This window comes from Astatotilapia calliptera, chromosome 9 (genome assembly GCF_964374335.1).
Source record: "Astatotilapia calliptera chromosome 9, fAstCal68.1, whole genome shotgun sequence".
Classification (NCBI taxonomy): Eukaryota; Metazoa; Chordata; class Actinopteri; order Cichliformes; family Cichlidae; genus Astatotilapia; species Astatotilapia calliptera.
This window is the reverse complement of record NC_137430.1, coordinates 14,327,595-14,353,411: the sequence shown is the minus strand read 5'-3', so window position 1 is coordinate 14,353,411 and position 25,817 is coordinate 14,327,595. Positions and strand designations below refer to the sequence as shown.

The 25,817-nt window shown below is 39.2% G+C and overlaps 3 protein-coding genes across 16 annotated transcripts; 1 reads left to right on the top strand and 2 right to left on the bottom strand.

Moving 5' to 3' along the window:
- Positions 1-409: 409 nt before the first annotated feature.
- Positions 410-9,170, bottom strand: plcxd2 (phosphatidylinositol-specific phospholipase C, X domain containing 2). Of its 2 annotated transcripts, none has more exons than XM_026179339.2 (8): positions 8,728-9,170; positions 8,344-8,480; positions 8,013-8,132; positions 7,280-7,333; positions 7,024-7,179; positions 4,800-4,910; positions 4,500-4,678; positions 410-2,694 (listed from the first exon to the last, which is right to left on the bottom strand). In XM_026179339.2, exons 1-8 carry the CDS (start codon positions 8,828-8,830, stop codon positions 2,535-2,537), a joined length of 1,020 nt encoding a protein of 339 aa, XP_026035124.1. In that variant the 5' UTR covers positions 8,831-9,170; the 3' UTR covers positions 410-2,534. The 2 variants fall into 2 exon arrangements, with proteins under 2 accessions (XP_026035124.1, XP_026035125.1); XM_026179340.2 differs by having other exon boundaries at positions 4,548-4,678.
- Positions 9,171-9,344: 174 nt separating this feature from the next.
- mak (male germ cell-associated kinase) lies at positions 9,345-22,253 on the top strand. Of its 10 annotated transcripts, none has more exons than XM_026179326.2 (16): positions 9,345-9,976; positions 11,701-12,088; positions 13,134-13,188; positions 14,026-14,147; positions 15,188-15,270; positions 16,029-16,161; positions 16,343-16,514; positions 17,059-17,226; positions 17,968-18,210; positions 18,396-18,595; positions 18,791-18,930; positions 19,137-19,283; positions 20,098-20,184; positions 20,879-20,998; positions 21,286-21,381; positions 21,478-22,253. In XM_026179326.2, exons 2-16 carry the CDS (start codon positions 11,985-11,987, stop codon positions 21,639-21,641), a joined length of 2,034 nt encoding a protein of 677 aa, XP_026035111.2. In that variant the 5' UTR covers positions 9,345-9,976; positions 11,701-11,984; the 3' UTR covers positions 21,642-22,253. The 10 variants fall into 10 exon arrangements, with proteins under 10 accessions (XP_026035111.2, XP_026035112.2, XP_026035109.2 ...); XM_026179327.2 differs by having other exon boundaries at positions 18,393-18,595; positions 20,101-20,184; XM_026179324.2 differs by having other exon boundaries at positions 18,393-18,595.
- A 23-nt stretch (positions 22,254-22,276) lies between these two features.
- Positions 22,277-25,186, bottom strand: tmem14ca (transmembrane protein 14Ca). 4 transcript variants are annotated; one of them, XM_026179344.2, is made up of 5 exons: positions 24,798-25,186; positions 24,159-24,243; positions 23,928-24,029; positions 23,546-23,633; positions 22,277-22,496 (listed from the first exon to the last, which is right to left on the bottom strand). In XM_026179344.2, exons 1-5 carry the CDS (start codon positions 24,867-24,869, stop codon positions 22,439-22,441), a joined length of 405 nt encoding a protein of 134 aa, XP_026035129.2. In that variant the 5' UTR covers positions 24,870-25,186; the 3' UTR covers positions 22,277-22,438. The 4 variants fall into 4 exon arrangements, with proteins under 4 accessions (XP_026035129.2, XP_026035127.2, XP_026035128.2 ...); XM_026179342.2 differs by having other exon boundaries at positions 24,739-24,845; XM_026179343.2 differs by having other exon boundaries at positions 24,742-24,818.
- Positions 25,187-25,817: the final 631 nt, after the last annotated feature.

Here is a 25,817-nt window from a genome sequence, read left to right as displayed (position 1 = left end):
CACTAGTCATAGCGGTTTTAAGGAGAAAATTAGCAAACAGGAGTGTATAAGGCTGGTTTTGGTTAAAACACTTCACACCACAGATGTACCAGAGATTTAATGAATGGAAACCCTGATTACTCATATGTGAAACCACTGCCTTGCACCAGTTTAACACACGTGCCTTGTAACCAGAGAAAATATTTTGGCAACTGAGGTAGATGAAGGAAGTTCTGAACCTGGTAAGAGAGAAATGACATGAGAACATGTGAAGTGGCAGAAATACCACTGCTTAAAGTGGCACAGTTGTAGAACTATCTCAGCTATGGTGCCCAACCAGTTTAGGGGAGCTCTGTGTCAGTATTGTCACCTTACTGGGTAGAGAGCAGCTTCAGAACAGCAGTCTTTATAAACGGCTGGACAGAAAAAGTTAATACTGCAGGATTTTATTAACATCTGAGTGATTACGCTTAGATCGTCTTCTCCTTTGAAACCTGGGAAGCCAACAGGGATACAGTTAAGTGAGAGACTAAGGGGAGAGCAAAAGACAGAACCAATCTAAACAACAGAGGAATGTTCTCAGCTCGAGCTGCTGCTCGAACTGCTGCTCCCTGCTCTCCCACTTGCCTACAATGGTATGTGTAATTACTCCACAATTAAAGTGCCTTTGCTCGTCTGTGTGTGGACCTCGCAGTGCCTGGTGACCACACTCAACCTTGTCAACAATGTGGCCTGGACACACCAGGCTATTTGACATAAGTGAGTCGGTGAGTGACAAAATGAGGACAGGGTTAAAAAGTAAAACAACATTTCCCTTTTAGATGATGATGCCGCTGCAGGAAAAGGCAGCTGTTCTGATCGCTCTCTTGCAACAGGTCCACCTGCTACAATTTTACAACTTCAGCTCTATTTGAACTAAATTCTTCCCTTTTGTTTCAGATCTTTCATGTCATCTACCTTCATTTAAAAGTCTATTTTTGTTACTCCTTCCTTTCTCTTTATATGACATTTCCTGTGCTGTCTCATTTTCTTCGCTTACTCTAGTCTGACCACAAGAATGCAGGGTGACTGTCGTTGCTCTAGTCCACGCATGCATAATAATCACTGGCCCTGACAGGCACACACACAGACTGTAAATCACACTGATGCACATGCACACTATCAAACAAGCAAAAACATTTAAGACCTCAACAGTTGGCATTTGGTTTCATCTTAAGCATAACAGTTTTTAAATGAACCCTCATCCACATGTTTGCATATACTGTACACAACCATATACTCTTCACTTCCTTTCCAACATACATTTATTGGGAGACTAGTTCTATTTCTGCACATTTAAGCACTGTAAGAGGAAACAGACCAAGGGGGAAAAATACGATAAACATAAAGATATATATAGCTATTTGTGTGTATTTGTATGTGTTTTGTGGGAACTGCGGCGCAATTTCCACCCATACTGGGCTTTTCCTATGCAGTCCTCCTAAAGGTGCCATAGTCTGCATTGCTTGTTAAATTCAGTAAGTAATGAGAGAGCAGCTGGCTTCTCTTTCATTAAAAAAAAAAAAAAAAAAAAAAAGGCATTGCTTAACATATAAATAAAAATACCAAGAAAAAAATTTAAGTATGTCTTTTTTTCCCTCAAGTTCATTTAATTACTGGAAAAAGACCAAGTCTACATTTAACAAGCCAACCCTAACTCACTGGTCCAGTTTCAACAGTCATTAGTATGTTGGAAATACAAATGAGTTCCATTGCAATCATATCAAGAATTTCTTTTCACACAGAGTTTATCTTGTAAACCAACAAAGAAGCTATCCTAATCCCTTGCGTGCAGTTCATACAATAGTGGCTAAAATGCCTACAGACAGCATTTTAACATGCAATTCTGTCTCTTATCTTAACTTACAAAGTCAGTAATTTCATAAGACCATTTAAAAATACAAATAAACCAAATTCACATCTGTAATATTGATAAACCATCCAAATGAACTTCCACATAAGCACCTGAGAGGTTAAAAGTCATATAATCATGCAAGGGAAAATGTACAGCAGCTACCAATCTGGTGACCTGCCTGGCAGTCCCATTTAGTAGCAAATATGAGATGTATTTCTAGCTTTCCCTCAAAAGGGAAAGCAGAAAAAGGAATCTGCAGATGCAGCCAGAACTCCAGCATGACACGACTCAGTCTGCCTTATGAAGATGGTAAAAAAATGCAGCTGGGCATGCCTGGTTTTCTCTCATCTGAGCTCTCACTTCTTTCCCTCTTTTGGACTGTCTTCATAGAACTGAGGCTAAGAAAGTCATCTACAACTTAAAATCAGACTGAAAGTTAGCTGACGAGCTCCTTAAAAATGGAAAGGCTTTATTTTAAAGGACCCAAGCTCATACAGAGTCCATCCCTGCACATCTTAATGCTGAGTGTCCTTAAGCAAATACACTGAAGCTCTACCAGCAGCACCAGAGCCGTTTGTGAACAATATAAAAAGAGAGGCAGGGAAAATTTGCCACTAGACTCAAAGCCACCATGTCAGTCTTCCTGGTATGAAAACGTGTGTCATCTTGGTTTGCGGTTCTGTTCAGACAACAGCAGGTTATTTAGCTTGATTACAATGTTGGCAAAATCAGTGAGGTCCACAAAGTCCGAGGTGATGATGTTGACTCCGTCCACCCCTGGCTTCTGAGCCTCAACCCAGGACATGATGGTTGGCAGGTTTCTAGAGCCAAAAAGGAAGAAAGTCTGTATCAGCAAGCAAAGCATTACGGCAATTATTGTTGCACCGAACATCCTGCTATTTAAATTTGAATCAAAACCAAAATCATGACCTTGCAAATACACACAAAAAATATCCACTGCCAAGGTTTTGTCTTTTAGTTTTATAGTTATGTCTACATCACTGTCAAAAATCTAATCAGTAGTTCCTTACTTAACTGTTTCTCTTTCTGCCAGATTTCATTAAGAGCTGTTGACTGACTTTTGAGATATGTCACAATGTGGGAGAAAGTGGACATATTGGAGAAAGAAAATTAAAGGGACGGACATTTTTGTCCATCTGTCAGGGAGAGAGTGCTTTGCCCCCATTCAGAATCAATGCTTTATATATTTTAGTTCCTGGCATAGACACATACACAGCGATGCTGTAGCCGTATCACTTCTAACACCCTCTGATTCTTCACTATGTTTCAGTCACCAGCAGAACAAAACCAGGAAGTCACATTGTTTATCCAGCAGTGATAAACAATCCCATTTCCTCGGAAGTGCAAAATTAGGCTACCTCCTGTCTCGCCGTAGTGTCTGTTCAGAAGTTTTATACCCTGATATTGGTGCCCAGTGGCAGATGTAAGGGCATAGAGAGTATAATACCCGTACATCAAGTCAAGACTTCCACTGATGATAAAAAAGCCAGATGACAGCAAACAAATAGTGAAAATCATATGCCTTTGCTTACGAAGAATACAATCTCTTAAGAGTTATGAAAAGTTTTGATTTATGCTTTGTGCACTGTTTTTTCCCCCGATTCAGTCAATATAATGATAGATGCAAAACATGTTCTTATAACTTACTGTGTTACAGGATGTGCTCTAAGATCTGCAGTGTTTCTTGCAATGTAGTTTTTCAATATTTTTAGAATTTCTTCTTTTTCTGGCCTTTTAAGGCATGTGCAAAGCCAGCGTTTGACTTTGTTCCATGCATTTCATTAGCACCATTAACTCTATGCTGTGGTGTGCTGGGGGAGCAGCACAGCAAAGAAGGACTCATGCAGGCTGGAGAAACTGATCAGGAAGGCTAGCTCTGTGGTCGGCATGAAGCTGGACACTCTGGTGACAGTGGCAGAGAAAAGGACATTAAAGAAACTGATGGACATTATGGACAATGCCAGACATCCTCTGCACACGGCCATTAACAACCAGAAGAGTCTGTTCAGTGACAGGTTGCTTCTCCCAAAGACAAGAACTAACAGACTTAAAAACTCCTTTGTCCCACACGCCATCAGACTGTTTAACTCCTCCCTGGAGGGGAGAGGGAGGGGAAACAGGAGGACAAAGGAGGGGGGAACAACTAAGCTGTAGTGCCTCTTCACCTCACTGTGCAATACCTTTTGTGCAATACTTTTGTAAATAGTCAACGGTGCAATAGACTCAATACTTGAAATGTGCAATTCACTTGTATTTTTATTTTTATTCCTATTTATTCTATTTATCCCCTTCGTATATTTTATTTATATTGTCTCTGTGTGTATATATATATATATATATATATGTATACATATATATGTATGTGTGTGTGTGTGTGTGTATATATATATATATTATTCTGTAACTCTGTAACTTCTGTCGGTGCTGTGCTTTTTTGGAAATCGAATTTCCCAGAGGAACCCACCCGAGGGATTAATAAAGTTCTATCTATCTATCTACTGACCTCTACTGGCCACAAACTATAATAAATCAATGAAGATGAGCAGTAGAGGAAGCAGTTATTCTTGAGATTTTTTTCAGAGTTGTTAGGTTAAAACTGTCATACAAATATGATCCATGATTCCCTCTACACCATCCAATCGCAGTCACGGACCTCTCCACCAGGTAGCTGCGCAGGCCCCAGAGCAACCCCTTAGCCACAGTGTTGACAGTGGGAGTGAGGATGGCCTGGGATACATGGAAGGAACCCTGCTTGTCTCTTTCCTTCAGCGTAGTTTCCAGGAACTAGAAGGCAGAAATTTGAATGAATAAATCTCATGTGAAGAGAATGCATTTAAATATCTTTAGTTAGAAAAAGAACAAAATGGAGACCGCAAGAGATAAAACACGATTATTATTTTCTAACCTCTATGAGCTTGATGGGCTCAGTGGTGTTTGCCCAGGGAGCAGGGATCTTGTTGCCAGGCCACATGACAGGAACGCCTTGGGCTGAAGGATGATGGTAGAACACAATCACCTGTCAAGAGAAAAAATAAATAAAAGTTGGTGATCAGATGTCTGCAGACAAAAAGACTTCAGGCGAGTTCTGTGATCCATTTTGCAGTGCAAAACATAAAGTACAAAAAAAATATACCCCCCCCCCCCCAAACCAATGACCCTAGCATGGTGAAACACCTGACCTCAAAGTTAGTGAATGATTACAGATAACTGAGCATTCATGGTGGTATCTGCATGTTTCACCCTTACTGGAGATTTAATATTCAGCAGGAAATCTATGTTGTAGCTACGTCATAACCACAAACCCCTCTGAAGCCCTATGCCATGGCCTATGAGGTAACCTCTGCACCTCCCTAGAAACATAAGTACACGTTGGGTCAACACAGTCCACAACTACGACCACAACAATGAGCTGGGAGTGAGCAGGTAAAAAAGTCCCAGCATTTTGGGGGTTTTGTTTCTATCAGCCGTATTCAAAACACTGGGACAGGACCACAAGGTAACACAATTCACCAAACACAAGCACAAACACCAGCAACGATGTGCGCCACTGATGTGTCTACAAAGAGTCCTCGCAGAAGTCTAAATCTGGGCTTATGTGTAACTGGAAAAATATCTGACCAGAACAGTCTTCATCCACAGTGACAGAAGAAAAGTCAGAAGAAGTTTGAGTTGTGGGTTTCTCATAATGCCAAAAAAGAGTGAGGAGGAAAGCTGCCCTTTTCACCTACAAACTGTGCACTTTGTGCTCTACTCTCACTGTCTGCCCTGCACTTCATCTCCTTGTTCTTTGCCAACTAAGCCAGTTACAGATTAGGGTCATGGGAACAGGAATGATAGTATCTGAACATAAACATGCACTGACTGTAGTAATGTAATGCAGACGCAGAAGTACTCACACCTTAGCTGGAGGTAAGAATATGAAAGAGTAATATCGGAGACGCCAAAAGACAAAGAAAAATTGAAACGTTTTTAGCTACAAAAATCTGGAAGGATAAATGTAGGTTAGTTTATGAAACAAGTGCTAATAGGATGATACTTGCCACTAATTCTTGCCCTGGAAAATCACAGTTGGAAGGGATTACCTGTGCACAGAGGTCACGCTAACACACCGCTACACGAACACCTGTCTACTCCTTTTACTTGTAGGTGTACACCACATTTCAAAGGTTTGTGGAAGTCACTTAATATGTGCTTTTTATAAATATCAAACTGATTAGAGATAGGGGACCCTGGTGGTTAGCACTGTTGCCTCACACCAAGAAGCTCCTGTTCAAATCCAGCATCTGGTCACAAACTTTGGAGTTTTTATGCTCTCACCATGTCTGAGTGGGTTCTCTCCAGTTAGTGGGTTTAGGTTAATTGGTAACTCTAAATTACACATACCCACCTCTCTGTGATAGTTATGCAACAGTTCCAACCAGGGTGTACCCCTGTTGGAGTCAGAACAACATGTGTGCTTATTACTTGGAGCATCTCACCATGAGTCCAAGTTTTGAGGAAATGGATCAAAAATATGAAAATCTGTGAAATGTGGTAAAAGTGAAGGTGCTGGAGGACTGCTTGGAGTCACGTGACTTAAGGAGATCATGAAAAAAGAAAAACTATCACTCCATTTTGCAATACCTTGCCATAGCCTGTGACACCACGTACTTGGAACCACTTTCCTCCTCCAAAAGGCCAATGACCCAGACATAACTCCAAATTGCAAGAACTATTTAAGGAATAAGTTAGCTGACTGTCTGCACAGTGAATGAATCTCAGCCCTGCTGAGCTGTCATGGGTGCAGCTTAACACTATAGCCAAAAGAAAAGTACATGAAACCAGTCCCACTAGTGGCAGCACCCTAATAAGGTGTAGGCTGAAATGTTCCCAGATGACTTCTGTGAAGGCCAAAAGCCTGCAAGGCTATGATTTCTAAAGATGGGAGATTATTGGAAAAAGCAAAGCTGAGTTTTTTGTTTTTTAAATTGTTGTGACTTATTTCTGTTCACTCTGCCACTCATATAATGAATACAAGTATGATATTTCATGAAAACATTTGACAGATACATTTACCTGTTGCTACATACAACAAGCACACAAACATTTTTGCAATAAAGGCCGTCAGTACTGATGCAGTCTGATCGCACCTGGTATTTCTTCTCCCAGAGATAGTCCAGAGTGACGTTCTCCACCGCACAGTTATTGCACAGTTTGCTGCCAAATACTTCTTGGAGCATGCTGATGAGGTAAACGTGGTGCTCTGCCTCCATTGCATAGTAATGGTTAAAGTCCAGGAACACCACCTACATAAATTAAACATCAAACATAATCAGTTAGTAGTGTAAATGTAGCTCATTTATTTACATGTTTTATGTTTAGAAATTTTTAAAATGTGCTTCTCACCTCTTTCCTGTGTCTGCCCAGGAAGGAGCTGATTTCTAACAGGCCATCCCTCACCTTTGTGAGAAAACAGGGTGAAGAGCCAGAGATCAGGATACAAATTTACAAATCTTAAAGTCTCTCAGTCATGAACTGATGCAGAAAGGCTACTGTTCTTTTTAAAAGTCAGCATATTAGAACGCCAAAGAGCAGCTTAAATATTTTAGTGAGTGCGGCACTGCAAAACTCCACCAAAATATTTCACAAAATAAAGGTTAATAGAGTCAAATATCAACCTGTATACAGTTACAGCTGCTAATGCCACTGACATCAGAAAATCTTGAATATGCATTTCTTTATTAAATATTCTTCAGTCACATGGTCAAGTTATGACAGAATCTTTGTAATCAAAGAGTTCCTCGTGTAGGGAAAAGAATCACCCATCTTTATAGCTAAACGTTACCCTCTGATCCTTGCTTAAGGTCATCTCTGCCCACTATTAGCAACATCAACTGCAACACAGTACTAGAAGAAAACAGTTACTGTTCATACTGGGAGAAAATGAAAGCTTGTATTCAAATGTCATTTTAGCATTCTAGGACTGGAGCTGGCACAAAAGCATTCAGCACAGAAGGAAAATATCAGATTGTGACAGATTAAAATGAAAAATGTAACACATAAAAGTAAATGAGGGAGACCAGCTCAACAGTCACAATAACAACCCAAAACGGCAGTAAAAGTTTACTCCTCCGCTCACCTTGTGTCCAAAGAGGCCATGAATGAAGTAGATTTCATTTCCAAGCTCGCCTGGTTTTGCGGACACCCTGAGGTCAAAGTAGCGAATTCCTGCATCCAGCTGCTCCTTAAAAGTCAGGTTCTGGCGACACAGACCACATCACATTATACATAATAAGAAGCTGAGAAACACAGACACTAGACTGTAAAACACAGATCTGAAAAATGTACCATTTAGGCTAATTTGTGTGTGTGTGTGTGTGTGTGTGTGTGTGTGTGTGTGTGTGTGTGTGTGTGTGTGTGTGTGTGTGTGTGTGTGTGTGTGTGTATTGCAGTGATTTTGAGTCCAGTACCTGTGTCATGGACCACCTCACCATGACTTTCTTGGCTAAGACACTGAACATGGTAGCCAGATACTTAACATAAACCTTTTGATCGGGGCCCACAGGAGCATGCACATCCACCCAAAAAGTGAAAGAGTCGTGAGAGCCTGGAAAAAAGAGGGAGAGCTGCTGCTGGTGATGGAAAATTAAAAATTGAAATCGAAATCAAACAAGAAATCAAGGTGAAAAAAGAGAGGATTCCGTCTGCATCAGTAGGTGATGAAGGAATCAGCAGTGTTCCTCCCCCTGTTATGCTGGGCGTGAGGGTGGGGTTAGGTCTATTTTTAGTCAACATTACCACAGTACATTTTCCTTCTTCCGTTGACTAAATATCTTTACGCTTTGTGGACTCACCTGGCACCGCTAGATGTTTGAGGGGCATGGCACTGAGCTTGGAGGGGAGCGAACCCATCCAGTCGGCATGGACATTGCCGATCCCCGCAGGTCTGGTCTTCATTTCGGGAGCCGCCTGTCAGCAATAACTCCCTCAAGAGACTGCTCTCTGGTACTGATGCACTCCTGGTGAAGGATTTCCATGCGCTCCCACCATGTAAAATCTACCATAGGTCATCTTGGACTGTCACGATCGATTTTGCGCTGCTTCGATACGCATGATTTCAAGTCCAACCGGTTTCGTTGCCAAGTATCTGGGAGGAAAACTGCACCTCGTTGTTGTCGGTTGGACTCCAACCGGCAAACCGGCATGCCTTGACAAAGCCAGCGGGCAGCTAACGATCGCCGCAATCCTCTTAGGGTGAAATCCCTCCTCCCCTCCCGGCAGGTTGAACACACTACCGCACTAGGCAAACCATGACATTTAGGACGGGTAGAATGCCACTAAGGCACTAATTAGCTCACTGATCACGTGACTGACCAGGTGACAAATTACATAAGTAACACTTGTAGTCTACTTCAATATTAAAAACCATTGTATTAATTTTTTTGTACGGATGAACTTGTTATGTAATTTGTTTTTTATTATTAGAATATTATTTCCTACACAATAAACACTGAATAAACATTTTTAAACAACCGGTGACATTTTTGTTCCGCTAATGTGAGCTGTAGGCTATGTACATGCCATACGAAGTAGATTTGTACTATCTATGTACACTATGTATCTATGTCACTCTACAATTATACAGCGTCATCTACTGGTGCAGTCCTCGAATTGCGACCAAGTCGTGTTTTTTTCTCCTTATTCGAAAGAACATTCGTGTTTTGAAAAAGTAGAATAAAATAAAGAAATAAATAATAAAAATCTTGCGTATAGCTCTCACTTTAGTTATCTATTTGTAATTCAAAATATTTTACATTAAAAAGAGTCCACATTGAACAGGCATCCCTAAGTTACGCTAGAAATGTTAGCCTATTTGAATACAGGCTATTAACGCCATACCTCTCAAAGGACAACAAAGACCATAAAGCATTGCGGGCGCCGTCTCCACACTTGGTAGCTACAAGAAGCGTCGCGGTTGTGTGTACGTTTCCATGGGGAGAAATCACGCTCACACGCACGCGCTCACCTTGTAAGAGCTTCGTTCGTTTTATCTGAAGCTATCAGCAGGACAGCAGCCGAGGAAGGGACTAACGACCCTACATGGTGAGTTTAAAAGTGAGGGGAAAAAAGAAGAAGGGACACACAAGAAAGAGTCTGCACTAAATGGTCGAGGAACTGTACTGTTAAGTCTGATATGTCAGCAACAAATGCCAACTCACCTTCTTTTCCCGATAAAATAGCCTGCTTAATATTTTTACATTAAGCAGTCTTAGCTTATAGCTTTAGCTTTAGAGTAAAGGTAGTTGATTCGTTTCATGGAAAGACTGCTGGGGTTGAATGCGTGTGATAGCTGTTAGTTAACCAAAAGTTAAGAATTATGTGAGTAGAAGTATTGGTTTCTTTAACACTGCCTGTAGACGTGAGTTTTTAATATCGTCGACCTTGATTAGCTTTCTAATGTCACGTGGCCTGGATACATCTTAATTCCCTTTAAATCCCTTCACAACAGATCGCCATATGCGACTGAACCCTCCCCTTGTTTTGTTGCTTATTTTTACTCAGTGACAAAATGTGACATTACAGTGTCACATTTTGAAGGTCTTAGTTGTATCATATATTAATATTTTTTGTAATGATTAATATGTTACACTGGTTGCATAATGACTCCTTGAGGAAAAGTCAAATGGCCAGAGCAATTGTTTTCCAGTGTAATTAATTAGGGAGTCCCTATCGCACTAGCTATATAAAACCCTGTGTGCTTATCTCACAGCTTATTTTAAACATTCAAGCCACATTCTACAGAAAACATGTGTGATTATGATCCAGCTGCGCAAACTTGCAACCTACAAAAGAAGATAGCTGTGCGTTATTTCCGAGAAGAACACGCAGTTTGTTAGTTTCATTAAAGTACGCTGCTTAGCACACCTATTAGACCACCACCTGCTAATTTCTAAAATGGTTTTTTATGTTTCTATAATGGTTAATCCACTATTACAGAAACATCATTAAACCACACACACTTTAATTAAAATTATCATTTTAATTCTAAATTATAATGATTGTCATTATTCATTCATTTTCAATTTACTGTTTTACAGAAAAACAGGGTGAAATAGCAAAGCACATTATTATTTTTTGAGTAAGATGCCATTTACAATTACAGTTATTTACTTGCATTCATGAAGAGAAAAATTTGTTTTTAGCTTTTGTGTTATGTATGATTAATCTCTGACTTCTCAGAGAAGTCCAGTATGCAGCTAAAATATGTTATATGTTATTTGCCTAATAAATAACAATTTTATTTTTAGGTTTTGGACAGATTTCTAAAATATTTTTGTGTTTACTTTGTTTTCTTGATGAAATGACAGGTCGTCTAATAAATTTGTTAGGCACTGTATATTAGTTGTAATTGTAAGTTTTTTGGGAGGTCTATAAGGCTGAATGTACATCAGGCCAGTGATTACGATGGCCTGTGGCGTCATTCAAATCCTCTTGCCAGGCAGGGTGCTTGGGCAAGGTAGTGGATACCGATAAGCATGATGGTGATGTAACATCCTATTTACATCCCTGTTGGCCTAATCTGACTAGGGTTGGCTTTGTCATCTCCCTTGGGTGGTCATGTTGAAGCCTCTAGTGTGACACACACCTAATCCTACCACTGAGGGAAAAACAAGAAGTGGTCTTAGCATGTCTTTGTTTTCGCATTGTTTAAAAATCCTGGCCGACAAGAGTTTTTTGGCATGCTATTGGATTTATGTGATCTTTTATGTTTGCGGTTGTATTTATTGCTGACAATTTTTCATGTTTTTCTGTCTCTTGGCTGTTAGTTCAACTGCGTGACCGAGATCCCTACCTTTTTACATGGATCAGTTACTGCAAAATGAGCTTTATTAAACTCCCAGGATTGGCTGACAAAGACAAACATTGGCCAAACTACGATCTTTTCTTTTGGGAAAAAAGAAGTGAATTCTGGCTGATGAAACAAAGACTGAACAATACTTGAAGGAAGAAGGAGGATATTTGATTGATGAATCGGCTGTGTTTTTCTACAGCCCATCTCACACAATAATAAAGTTAGCTGATAAAGAGGCTGATGAAACTGTTTTGAGTAATGATGAATCGCTACACCACCCTGAAGCAGCTGGGTGATGGCACCTATGGCAGTGTGATGATGGGAAGAAGCAATGAGTCTGGAGAGCTTGTAGCCATCAAAAGGTGAGGATGTTGCTCATTCTTTAATTTTTTGGTTGTCTCTCCCTATTCAGCCTTTATAACATATTAATATTATGAGATTTATTGTTGTGGTGTCATGCAGCCCTATATTATGTACATATTTGATCAGCAATGAGTCTTAATAATGTCAAAATAAAATCACAATCTTGTTTGCACTATAGTAGATATATAACTAATGCTAACGTAGATCCCCTATTGCTACCAAAGAGCCTTTATACTCACAAAACATAGTGAAAAATCACATTTCTATCAAGTGTTTGTGTATCTGTTAAAGTTTTTACATGTAGATGTTGATTTTTTATTACATTTTTTTTCAAATTTGTGATGCAGAAAGAAATGGTTCCCTTTGAAATCAAAATATGACTGTTTTCATTTTACATCACAGCCTTTTTCTTTGTTGTTCTCTTTAATGTTTGTTGTGACACTACGAAACAGATGTGCTGTAAAGTTAGAAACCCCTGACCTGCCATCACCAGGACAAACAAACTACATTGCTTTGTTTCAGCAACATAGCAGCAGTGTTCAATAATAGATGCGAAACTGGGGACGTGCGTCCACTGGTTGATCATTTGGTTACCATGCAAGACAATACATGTGGTGACGGTGAAAGAGAGTGAAAGTAGAGGGGTGTGTCAGGTTGCTGACATTGTGGATAGATATCGGCTCATTCTGTAACTCTTATGTAATTCCAGAAGAAAGGACAAGTAATGTTGATCAGAGAACCCAAGCGTATAACAGGAGGTGTGTTGTTTTAAACAAACACACATTGGATAACAGTGAAAAAGCAGAGTAGGTCATCAGAATCAGAATATGTTTTCATTTTAATTTAAGTACAGAAAAATCTTGATTAGAATATTTATCACATTACATTCATCACTTTTCCAAGTTACTGATGGAGATGCACAGAGGAGTCTTGTAAATGCTGTAATAAGTAATAATAATGTTTATTAATAGATATGGCCTGAAAAGATTACATATGTGATGATCTGATAATAAGATGTATACATTCCTTAATGGTCTTCCATAGAATGAAGAGGAAGTTTTATTCATGGGAGGAATGTATGAACCTAAGAGAAGTAAAGGTAAGCATGGTAATATTAATACACCTGTTTGAAGTACCTTATAACAGCATTACTCGCAGACCACTGTTGCATAGATTGACCAATAGATAGATATGTTCACGCAAATGTAAATTGTCAAAATGTATAAGAGTACAATGGAAAATTAAAAGGTGGCATTCCACTACTACATTGTTAATGCATTAAGAAAATCATTGATTGAATGCACTCACTGGTCACTTGAGGTATAGCGCCTTCAAAAAAGTGCTAGAAGCATTCCTCAGAGATTTTGGTCCATATTGACATGATAGTGTCACAGATCATGCAGTCTGGCTTTTCACATATGACCAATAATTCCCAGAGAACTGCCAAATATTTCCTCTTTCTGACCTTTCTCTGTAAACTCTGTAGATGGCTATATGGGAAACCCCCCGGAGATGAACACTTTCTGAAATACTCAGATCAATCCATCTGGCACCAACAACCATGCCACGTTCAAAGTCACTTAAATCACCTTTCTTCCCCATTCTGATGCTCAGTCTGAACTTCAGCATTGAGTTCCTGCTATGGGACTGGCTGATTAGGTATTTGTGTTAACTATAGGCTGAACAAGTTTACCTTATAAAGTGAGCTGTGTTGAGTATAAATCAACAGCTAATAGAAGCCAGGGCTTACACACTTAAATGAAGCCAAGGAAGAGCAATTCTTGTTATAACCATGCACCAGTGGAAGTTGCTACACTTCATCAATTAGTACATTAACTATTTTGATATCTGTATTAAAAGTGTTCTTGTTATATACGAAAATTTTCGCATTACATGAGACAGTTTTTCTTATCTTTCCAAACATGCGTCACCCCAGTCGCTGAAGAAGCTGAACCACGCGAACGTGGTGAAACTAAAAGAGGTTATTAGAGAGAATGACCATCTTTACTTTGTCTTTGAGTACATGAAGGAGAACTTGTACCAGCTTATGAAGGACAGGTAAGAAAAGAAAAATCATGTTTCACAATACAAATGTTTGAAGAATTTGTTTAACACAGTTGTGTAGTGTCATTGCCAATTGGCCCACACACTGATTAACACCAGATTGATCTGATAGGCTCTAATGGTTGTTATTTAAGTCTGTCAATATCATCCTCTAAAAGCTTTGCAAGTCCTCTATATCAGGCTCTCTCTTGCAAACAGCTGCCACCTTCTCTGGGAGATGCCCTGATGTTTTTGCTAGTGTGAAAACCTCCTACAGTGCAAACTTGAGGTTTTTTATTTGCAAAAGCAAATAAGTCAAAAAGACATTTAATGTTTTAAAGCTGCTCAGATTTGTGGTCAAATATATTTATTTTACCGATTACTGTATAATGTAAGAAAGAATGGTGTTAATGTTATGTTGCTTTCATTAACTGGCTCATGGGAGGTATATCGATTTTATGTTTACAGAAAAAAATTGTTCCCTGAGTCAGTGATAAGAAACATAAGCTTTCAGATTTTGCAAGGCCTGTCGTTTATTCACAAACATGGTAGGTGTACTGTGTTTTCTTCATGACCTGAAAGCGTACGAGAGTGTGGGTTCATACTGCAAGATTCACTGACCATTTCAACTGTCAAAGGCATGTCAATATTTAAGAATCTCGCAAGCAAACAAGGCCATCATACATTAAATTATTTCAATCAACGATCAAAAACTCTTGTAGTATGTGAACCCTCCATAAATGCCTTGCTTCAACACTTGTTTTACTTACTGGTCTGTATCACTGCTGTGTAAAGAATGGATGTATGGATGACTTATTCTATGCATGCACACTAAAAAGCACTCTAAACATTTGACTCTGATTTTTTTTAATCAGGCATGGTGTGATCAGCTAAACAAAAGAAAAAGACCCTGGTCATACAAACCTTTGCATGTTTTAATGTGCACATGTGCTTCCATATATCCAAAATGCAGACTTTTCCACTTTTCTTTCTCTTAACACTTTGATTTCTCTTCTCTTCCATCTTTCCTTCCTTTTCTATCTGTTTGCTGTTAGAGAGAATAAAATGTTCTCAGAGAATGAAATTAGAAACATCATGTTTCAAGTGCTGTCTGGGTTGACTTTTGTACATAAACATGGTAAGAAGCTTTCCTTGGTCATCCTTTTACTCATTCAACAGTAGATTAACCTGTAGTTTGTCAGTTTGGGTGTATATGATATTTAAAAAGTCTTGTGGCCCTTGGGTAGACCAAAAGTATTATATTGCACATGCATGTGTGTGTGCTATGTTCTCTATTGCTAAAAGGTATGTCCTTGTATTTTCTTAGTTGTTTTCTGTAGCAGCGCAGTCCAAAATGTATTTTATTATGACATCAAACTTTATAACTCCTTCAGCTACACTCGATTAATCAAGAGTCATTTGGTTTTGTTTTACTTAAATGGGTGTCAGTGTAAATCACATTTGGATTATATGCCATTGTTGCTACTGCATTTAAAATCTTCCATCATAGGAAAATATTTTGCATCAGCAGAGTACATTTTTAGTAACATGACATGGACTGCCTTTTTTTTCAACATCTGCACGAGTAATTTTAATATTTAATGTTACTCCAAATTACACTGTTATTGTGTGACAGCTGCCGTACTGAAGCACTGTAGCCCTGGTACTTGTATATTTAAAATGATGATGTTGAAATACATTGAGCTCTGAATACAAATGCCTGTTAATGTTACAGGTGAGGCAAACATTCACCCATTCACAAGTAGTTCTGTCTGAATTATGAATAACATTTTTATGTATTAGATTTAGAATACCAGGAAATAGTGCCAGTCTGTTGTCATGATTTGAGTGGAGTCTATTAATGTAGCTAAAAGTTTGATATAAACCTTTGTACAGGTTTCTTCCATCGAGACATGAAGCCAGAGAATTTGTTGTGCATGGGTCCAGAACTGGTCAAAATAGCAGATTTTGGACTGGCCAGAGAGATCCGCTCCAAACCTCCCTACACAGACTATGTATCAACAAGATGGTGAGAGGAATTTCCACACAGTGGTACACTTTTAAGATAGAAAAGAAAGCACTGGTTAGAGTGAGCTAAGCTAAAGTTAACATGATGGTTTTTATGCTTTTTTCATTGGACCATATGGCCATGTATTTTTACACTGACTTTTACAAGCTGTTTATCTAACTGCTCTTGACTGTCTGTCAAGGTACCGAGCTCCGGAGGTCCTGCTCAGGTCATCTACCTACAGCTCTCCCATTGACTTGTGGGCTGTGGGCTGCATCATGGCCGAATTGTACACACTCAGACCTCTTTTCCCTGGGAACAGTGAAGTAGACGAGATATTTAAGATCTGCCAAGTCCTGGGCACCGTCAAAAAGGTGAGACCAAGGTGAAAGGAGAGAGGTGAGAATGCTTGAGCTCAGTCGGTGAGCTTATTTCATGTGTTCAATCATTAATACTCTAAACTTATCAAGTGCTGAATTTAACTGAAACATTATTCCTAAAGATGAAATATCTATACTTAGTGTAGTTAAATCACATTAGAATAAATAATATGCAAGCCTACTTAGTTCTCTAAGGTCTAAAGAGTTTTAAGTGTGGTTCATGCTGAACAAATTGACACTTGATTAAAAAGGCTTTCCAACACCATCACTATTAACTCTGTTTGCAACCTGCTATAACCTGGCCAGGAGATTAGTCTGTGACATCAGCCACAATTCACAATACGGTTCAGTTTTATTTACGTGGTGTTGGCTCATAACAGCCGCCACCTCTAGGTATCTGACGAGGTAAAAACCTTGCCTCAGACTTTTGCTATTTTAAACTATTAACATTTAAAAAGACAAAATAAAAATGTCCAGAACAACCTTTACACAGCTGAATAATGATAATATGTAATCAACTGATTGTGTCCTCCATTAGACCGACTGGCCAGAAGGTCACCAGCTAGCAACTGCCATGAACTTTCGATTTCCTCAATGTGTGCCGACCCACCTGAAGACCCTTATTCCAAATGCCAGCAATGAGGCTATTACCCTGATGAAGGACCTGCTGCACTGGGACCCCAAAAAAAGGCCCACTGCTGCACAGGTAGGCATGTAAAGTCTTACTCCAGGCTTAATTTGTTCTCTTTAACAAAGACCCTTTTTAGCCTGTTGTTTAAAATTAATCTGTAACCTGTTCTCAAAGAAGCAGTTTCCATTGCAGTCAACACTCATCACTTCATGCAGATTATCTGTATTTTCACTGCAGGGATTTCACTGTTAATCCTAAACATTTTAAATAGTCTCTAAGCCATACTTCATTCTCAGTTCTGCTGCAAAACATTTTTCCTCTCTGCATATGTGCATACACATTATGAACATTATATGCCCATCATATTGTTGACTGTAATTTACACTCCAGAGAGAAAGTTAGGCCTAACACCGTTAGAGGGAGTGACAAAGCTTTTCCATTTCTACCTAAACAGCTCCCAGGTGGGTGGTTCTGTTCAGATGCACAGATGCACATCTAATTTTAGCTCATTCAGCTCTTGTCTGATTCAGATGGTGGAAAACTGTAATTGCTGAATAAAATACACCCTATGGTACACAGGGGTGTTTCTAAAATGCCCTGGGATTTAGGTTTGGTGTGCATGTTTTCTGTATTGTGCATGAAAACCATCCCTGCAAGTTTAAATGACTCAAGTTACACAATGATGTGCTTTATTTTGTTGTTTTTTTAAGTACAGACTGTGTATTATTCTTGTTTCTAGGGATATTCTTTCAGTGTAATTGAATATCCTCAGATTATTCAGAATAATAATCTGTGTTCCTTCCTCTCCTTTGCTAGGCCTTGCGCTATCCTTACTTCCAGGTGGGTCAGGTCTTGGGGCCACGCCCTCAGAGCCAGGAGGTCAAGAAAGTCCAGAACAGGCCGCTTGCTCAAAAACAGGCCTCTGAGTACAAAGTTGAACTGCAGCAGTCTTCCTCTGAGTCTAAAGCCTCCACAACCTCCTCCAGAAACCATCAACAGCCTCTGCAGCAGATCCCCTTACCCCAGGCTGAGAGTAAACCTGGAGGCCTCAGCCATTCAGTGAGTAGCTTTATTAAGTCAGATTAAATACTTGCAAAAAAAAGTTTTTAAAATAAAGTAGTCAGTTTGGAATAAGTGAGTACTCTGAAAGAGCAGAAGTTCTGGTGCAGATGCAGAGGTTGAAAGTAGAACTTAATTCAGCAAGACTCATTGCCCAAACGTGACATTACTATGTTGTGCAGAAGGCGCTGGGCAGTGAGAACAATGCTGGTGGCGTCGGGATGGGTGTGCTGAAGAGCGGTCGCCGTCGCTGGGGCCAGACAGTGGCCAAGACCTCAGACAGCTGGGAGGAATCTGATCGTTCAGAAACATCTGCCTCCAACTCCAAGAAACCCAGCCTGGTGAATACAGAGGAGGAGAAGAGCCCCAAGGACCAATGTCCACCGTAAGCTTAAGAAGAGTGGAAACTTTGCTTGGTGAAGCATTTGCTATGCTATGTGCTGCTATACTATGTGCTTCAGTTTATAAATTACAGTATATATGTAAATAAATATGCAATATTGAATACATTTCATATTTATCATACATTCCACAACATCCACATTTATATTCAGAACTTACTGTAATGCCTTGTTTTCAGACACCAGGAGCAGAAACCTCTATACTCCTTCAGTACCGTTACCAAGCTACCAAACAATGTAAAGACTGGCCAAATGGACTCTAATCTTCCAGGATCTGCGGCCCGCCAACACTATCTCAGCCAGTCTAGATACTTGCCTGGTAAGACTAATATGTAGTCTTATCTGTATTGTTTAAAATAGGTCATTGCTTCTCTGGTTACAAATAAATAAATAAAAGTTTTCATTTTTTTTATCGTGGTTTGAATTATTATTATAAAATCCAATTGCTTGCATTTTAATCAGTTTTGTGAAAATAGCACTTTCTGAGGGCTAAATTTTTAATCTTGTAATTTTGTTGGCTTTAAGGCTTGATCAGCAAGAATCAGACCTCCTCTGGAGAAAAGGAGCTGACTGGCATGACACTGCGGGACCTGTGGGAGAACTCCTCAAACACTGTAAATAAACCACTTGGTCCTATTGGGGGAGGATTATCTGTCACCAGAGCCAATGCAGGTAAAGACTGATGATGTCTAATGCAGCAGTGTTAAGAGGTTTGGCATAGTGCACAGTGGACGGGACTCAAGTTTCCAGATTTCAGTAACACATTGAAGCAGCCCGACAGTGTGTAAATTTTTTTGTAATGTACGAAGGCAGAAAAATACAAACACATACAAAAAATATAATATTCAAGCATTGGGTTTGACAACAGACAACAAACCTGCTCACTCAGTGGATTAAATAATGACTACACCATGACTTGCTCTGGAAACCTGGCGGCTGTCAAATTCACCTTGTGTTACATAATACGACGGTGTCCTCTTTCTTATACTAAGGTTCTAAGTGCTGCTGATGAAGCTAATATCACCTGGTCATTAGTTATGATAAAGAGTTAGTGAGCCTAGGCATGTGCGACTTTGGAGACCTAGGACACCATAAATCAATTGTCATGTAGGCAGGCACACAGTATGCGTCCCTCGTCTTCTCTCTCTGCTGCTGTCTCTTCCTGTTACCTCGTCTCTACCTCTCCATTGCTTATTCATGAGATTAAGACTGTAGGTATAAGATCAAGTGTTCCCTAAATGGCCTGCAGCTGTAGACCCCTCCCCCATCCATTCTCCCAGCACTGTTTGTTTTAGTGCTGCTCGCCTGTTCTGCATGAAAATGTGTTATTTAGCATGAAAAGTTTTTTTTCTTTTTTTTTCTTTTGAAAAAGCAAAAATGCTTTCAGTTTCCCTTCTTCGCCTTTACTTTATTGTTTGTCTTTTCTCCTTTCTCTCTGATCCCATGCATCTCCTCCAACTCTACTTTTTTTGGGCCATGTGATTAGAAGATACTGCTGCAAAGTGTTTGGATAGCCCACCAGACAAAACTGTGGTCAAAGAAAGAATACTGCAGAAAATTGATCTCTCCAAAGGTATTTAAGTGAGACTGGGTTTTTTGTTGTTGTTTTGTTTTCATTTGATTTTTTTTTTTGCTGTATTTCGCAGCCTTATTAGTTATTTGGAGTGCAACCTTTCTGAAGGCGGTATATAGAATAGCTTGAGGATAAAATCAAATAAACCAACAACCAGGGTGGTGGCTGATGCTGTAGCAAGTTTCAGATATTCAAACAGCCACTTTGCATGTGAAAGAAACCGGCCTCTTAAAGCTCTGCGTGAAACTAGGGTGTAAACATGCAGGTTAACATGAGAACGAAGAACTCCAGTTGCTTAACAGAAGATAAATGATACTACAACCACAACATCTTAAGGGAACAATGAAGCTTTTGAGTAATTATGGAGATAAAAATCTCTGACTGGTGGTGGAGAGACTCGATGGTGTTCTTTGAAATGTTGAATGACAATCAATCGACCCTATTCCTCCGCTTGTGCCCCTCGTGGGTATGCGGTGGTTCCAGTATGTCACGGGTGTTCACACATAAAGTTAGTGGTCGTAAAGCCACCTGTGAGAAGATCTGTGTTTTCAAGATCAGTTTTTTGTGTTTTTTTTAAAAATGTTGCATTTTAGCAAATAAATACTGGTTTAATAAATGCTGGTTGGACATCTGGGTTGTGCAATAATAAGAAATTTCAGACCTTTGGTTGAATTCTGTATTTATTTTCTTAAAGGGAACTTTGTGAGCACCAAGTACAACCTCTCTGGTGGTTACATCTCTTCATTTCAAAAGAAAGAGGTTGGCTCAGTGGGACAGAGACTCCAGCTTGCCCCCTTGGCTGGCCAGCATGCAAGTAAATAACTCTTTTTTTTCTATATAAACCCAACAAAATAACTTGTGAGACCTTTAGCCAGGTACTTTTAATCATTTATGTTGCTCTGAGAGAACAAAAAATCACTCTTTCCCACGTGTCTGAGAGGTTGCTCTGTTTCTCTAATCATAAACATTAATTCTGGTATTATAGTTGAACTATTCTGTTGTATGATCGTCCTGTACTCTTTTCTAATTTCCTCTGTTTAAACCTGCATCACATTTACTGGGAGTATGTTTCCTTTCTTTCTCCCTTTTCTTCACTTTTAGTAAATCTTTCTTCTTCTCCTGATAACATAAAAGACAACCCAAAATCTGCAAAACTCAAGCCCATATCCAACTCATCATTAAAAGAAACTGGTGAAGGTATTGCCATTTTCAAATAGTTGCTGTGTTTTTTTTTTTTTTAAAGCATCACCTATAAAGACGCTGGTGATTAAGAGAGACATTTGTTTTCTCTAGAATATGAAGCCTGGAAGAGGAGGACAGACAGCTCTCAGATGAAGGGCAGCAGTTATTCATCAGCACTGGGAAAAAACTCCGGAAACCTCCTGACCAGAGCTCCTGCTGTGCAGCCCGTCCATGGGAGGGTCGACTGGACATCCAAATATGGCGGAAACCGGTAGTTTGGGGGAGCACATGCTACAAACTACTACCGCTTGTTAGTCTTTGGCGAGCAATTGAATCCTGAGCAGGCTGCTAGTTAACTATGCTAGCAAGCATAGTTAACTATGCTTAGGCTCAGATATCAAGGTCGACATCCCACGTTCTTTGTTATGTTTATACAAGTAGCACCGAACTGTATGTGCATTGAATCTCTGTGTTCTGGAGATGATGGTTGCCATGATGCTTAACCAGGACCGGTATTGTCCTCAAGACAATCCCACTGCATCCTTCAGATACAGTGGGAGCCAATTTCATTGTCATTGTTTGGATTTTTTCTTCTTTCTTTTTTTAAAGTAGGACTCCAGCACAGCAATTCAACTTTTATTTAACTTTAGATTTATTTTTCTCTAGTTTCATATTACAAAATGTCTTTAATGAATGGTTCCTGTAATGTTGTATCCTCTCTTCTTTTATTCAGCATGTAGTAGGTGACACAAAAAATCCAGAGTGTCATAAAAACACAGCAGACTCTGAAAACTGTAAGGGAACTGCAAACCTCTTTGTAATATATCAATGAGTAAGCTGAATTTTTTTTAAACTTTTTTTTTAACAAATAAACAAGTTCAAAGGTGCATTCACTGAAAAAAGACAACTATTTACTATATAAACAAGAGGGTACATTTATTGCATAAATCTACACTTTTTTTTTTTAAACAAAAGGACATGATTCTGGGCATAAATGGCAAATGCTGAGAGGGTGCTTCTGAAAAGAGCCACAGGAGCTGATGGGAACTGATATTTCAACATATTAACTTCGTCAGGACTGTACAGGTTTCTGGAACAACGCCAAGCTAAGCTTCCCCACCATCAGAGCACTGAAACAAAAGGATTACATTAGACCTCATTCAAAGAGCCAAAGTATACAGTAAAAAAGAATACAGATTACTGGAAGGGGGGGAATAAAATCCTCTGTAAAATGTGGCTTTCTTGGCTACAATGTAATATATAAATAGAAGTGAGGACAAAATTATTAGTGCCTCGATGATATTAAACGTTTTTGTGATAATTTTTTTTGTAAATGGAGCAAGGGATTTATTAACATAGCATTTCTAAATATACTAGCCTTCTTTAGAAACCATAAATTATTTCTATTAGCACACAATAACAGAATTATTTCAGAAAAAAATAAAAGTTACCAGGTCAATATTAATGCTCCCCCTGACAACTGACATGTGCAATGACATGCTTTAACTCTGTAATGCTCAAAGACTGGAAAAATATCAAGTTAAAACTGAAGGTTGTCTTTTTATTTACACAGTATAAAAACTTCCAACGGTTTGAGCTGTCACTTGAGAGAGCATCGTACCAAAAACAAAAGAAATCAGTTTAAACTTGCAAAAAAAAAAAAAAAAGAAAAGAAAAAAAAGTTGTTAATGCTCAAAAAGTAAGCGATGGATACACAAAGTTATCAAATGTCAAGAACTGGCATGAGAAATCTCATCAAGAAATTCAGAAAGAGCCACACAAGGCAGAACAAGCCTGGCAGAGGTAGGAAGCGAACGATTTCAAAGACTCTGGGAAGAAAACTAGCAAGCTGTATCTAAAGACCCCCAGAACAACTGCTGAGACACAAGTGAATGACTCAAACAAGTCTGAAATTATGGTCTTAAAGAGGACAATCGGTAGAACCCTGGTTTCGGACTAAGAAATATTTATAATAATCAAAATATTATAAATAATAATATAAAAATAGAAATAATAATCGTTTGGCCATGGTAGTTTTTGTTTTTTGTGAAATAATTTTGTTTCTGTGTGCAAAGTAAGTAAAATAATATCCCAAAATCAAACTAAGATATTTGGAATAATACTGTCCTCATCTGTGGTACTTGATAACAAGTAATGGCTGATTGGACTTGTACCAGACCTTGCTACAGCCATCAGACCAGCTGGCATGAACTTCCTCGATCCATAAAACCGCTTCCCCATGATACCAGTCAGTGCTCCTGATGCAGCTGGCAGACAGCAGGAGACGGAAAAGGTTAGTGAAGGCACTTGCAATGAAGACATTAGATATTCAGAAACCATTTACTTACATGCAGAACATACAGCTGCTGTGTGCAGTTTAGTATGTGGGTCCACATACTAAACATTTTGAGTGTATTTTTTTGGTCATAAGGCATAATAGAGTTATTCAATTAACATTCAAGACTGCGGCTTAAATGGCACAGCAGTGTTCAAACTTTACAGCTTTTTCTGACATGATGTTTTTCATAAGCTGAGGAAAGAAAAAAAAAAAGTTTACTAACCTAGTGACACCCAAACATTTTTAGGATCATTTGAGACCTGGTAAGCTCCAAAACCTGCAAAGCCCCCAAACAGCAGCCCAGCAGCTAGGGAGGGAACACTGCCTGACAGAACAAACATACAGGAGGTCAGAACCTAGGAAAATATAAACCAACGAGACAACAGCACCAATAGTAACACTTGCTGTTACAGAAATGTGATTATTTAACTTAAGTATTTTAGGTAACACATACCTGCTTTCACGTAACCAATGACTCCTCCAGATGCTACAAGCGTGGCGTATCCATATCCTACCCAATCCACAGTCATGTTGGACACCTGTCAGGACCACAGCGTGAAGTTATGAGAGTCAACAAACACATTATTGGCGTTGCACATCGATTATTCAATTAAAACCTCCTCCTGGTGTGAATCTAATTTGACCTACTGGTGTAAAAATACTTAAGGAGCTGTCCGAGTCCTGCAACACAGAGCTGTCACTGAGCATTAACGGAACCAACAGAAAAAGTGAAAACATTGTAGGAATGTTCCCGCTGTCACACACCGCAGCCGTAGTTTGTCAGCTTTTGATCAGAAGTCGTTAAAGAAAAAAGGGGCGTGTGTGTGTCTGGCTTAGTAGATAAGCCAGACTGCTTTACTGAGCCTTAGCACAAACTAGCATCACTGCTGCACCACACACTCAGAAGTTACACAATATCGCCGAAACCACTGTTAACAGTCACCCCGTAAACTTTGAAAGTAGATTAAATCTTAAGCAGCACTCTAAAACACTGTCGACTGTGGAAGCTGAATTAAAATAACAATCCGACTTACAACCTTAGTCGTTCAGTTTGTCCTCTGTCTGCCACTGACATAAACAGTGTGGTACCTACCAACTGCAGCTTGTTCTCCACCGAGCACAATTTATTGCTGCACTGTACGTTATGCGCTCGCGGATGCCGCATACGTAGGCTTACAGTTCTGAGCAGATCTCTTTATGTTGTGAAACACATACGGCTGCGCATAATAATAATAATAATAATAATAATAATAATAATAATTATTATTATTATTATTATTATTATTATTATTAATATTATTATTATTCTGTTTTTTTTATCGTTTATCGTTGCAAACAAACACGACCGATGAGACTTAAAAGCTATTTAACTATTTTCTCTGCGGAATCACTACTGACGATTTATTGTCCTGTACTCTCCATAATAAACCGAGTCCTGCTTACTTAACGTCGTCAACGCCACTCGGAGCTATTTTATGATAATTGACGGCCACTAGATGGCGCCACAGGATTATATTAGGTTGTGTTTCAAGTTCAAACTACACCCCTCACAACAAGAGCTTTTTTTTCAAATAGGCATGTACTTTGATTTGCATGCATCCGGAAAAAAAATGGTGTCTTCTGTTGGGTGACTAAAATGATCAAGTTTAAGCTTGACAGACTGATTAAGGTTAATCGGAATCAGAATCAGAAACTTTATTGTCATTGTCACAGGTACAACGAAATTAAAAGAAGAAACACAGGTGAACACAGGCACTCAGCGTATTGCTTGTTAGAAATGCATTTGTAATATTTGCAAACGTTTGTATTCCTCACAATTCGTGCAATTTCATGTAGCCTTTCCTTTAAAGCACCTGTGTTTCTGACTGGCATCGGCTCTGCAGATTTACTTCCTGGAATGCTCCCTGCTCACACATTCTCATTTGGTTTCAATTACCTGCATATTGACTTCAATCCACCAGCCGCGCTTCCTCGCTCTTATCCAAAAGCAAGGTGGCGCTATAACACAAGTTATCTTGTTTAGAGAGCAGCCTTTCTAACGTTGGGCCCGAAACCGTCTCAATTGAAAAATATAAATAGATAAATAAATCACGAATTTTTATGAATATAACCA

Coding starts and splice junctions, on each gene's coding strand:
- plcxd2 (XM_026179339.2), bottom strand. CDS start 8,830: ATGAAGACCAGACCTGCGGGGATCGGCAATGTCCATGCCGACTGGATG. Junction 7,334..8,012: donor ATGGCCTCTTTGGACACAAG/GTGAGCGGAGGA, acceptor TTTCTCACAAAG/GTGAGGGATGGCCTGTTAGA. Junction 4,679..4,799: donor AGCCCATCAAGCTCATAGAG/GTTAGAAAATAA, acceptor TCTGCCTTCTAG/TTCCTGGAAACTACGCTGAA.
- mak (XM_026179324.2), top strand. CDS start 11,985: ATGATGAATCGCTACACCACCCTGAAGCAGCTGGGTGATGGCACCTAT. Junction 13,189..14,025: donor TGAACCTAAGAGAAGTAAAG/GTAAGCATGGTA, acceptor GCGTCACCCCAG/TCGCTGAAGAAGCTGAACCA. Junction 18,211..18,392: donor CTGGAGGCCTCAGCCATTCA/GTGAGTAGCTTT, acceptor TATGTTGTGCAG/AAGGCGCTGGGCAGTGAGAA.
- tmem14ca (XM_026179341.2), bottom strand. CDS start 24,442: ATGTTTTCACTTTTTCTGTTGGTTCCGTTAATGCTCAGTGACAGCTCT. Junction 24,244..24,352: donor CCTTAAGTATTTTTACACCA/GTAGGTCAAATT, acceptor TGGTCCTGACAG/GTGTCCAACATGACTGTGGA. Junction 24,030..24,158: donor CATTGGTTACGTGAAAGCAG/GTATGTGTTACC, acceptor TTGTTCTGTCAG/GCAGTGTTCCCTCCCTAGCT.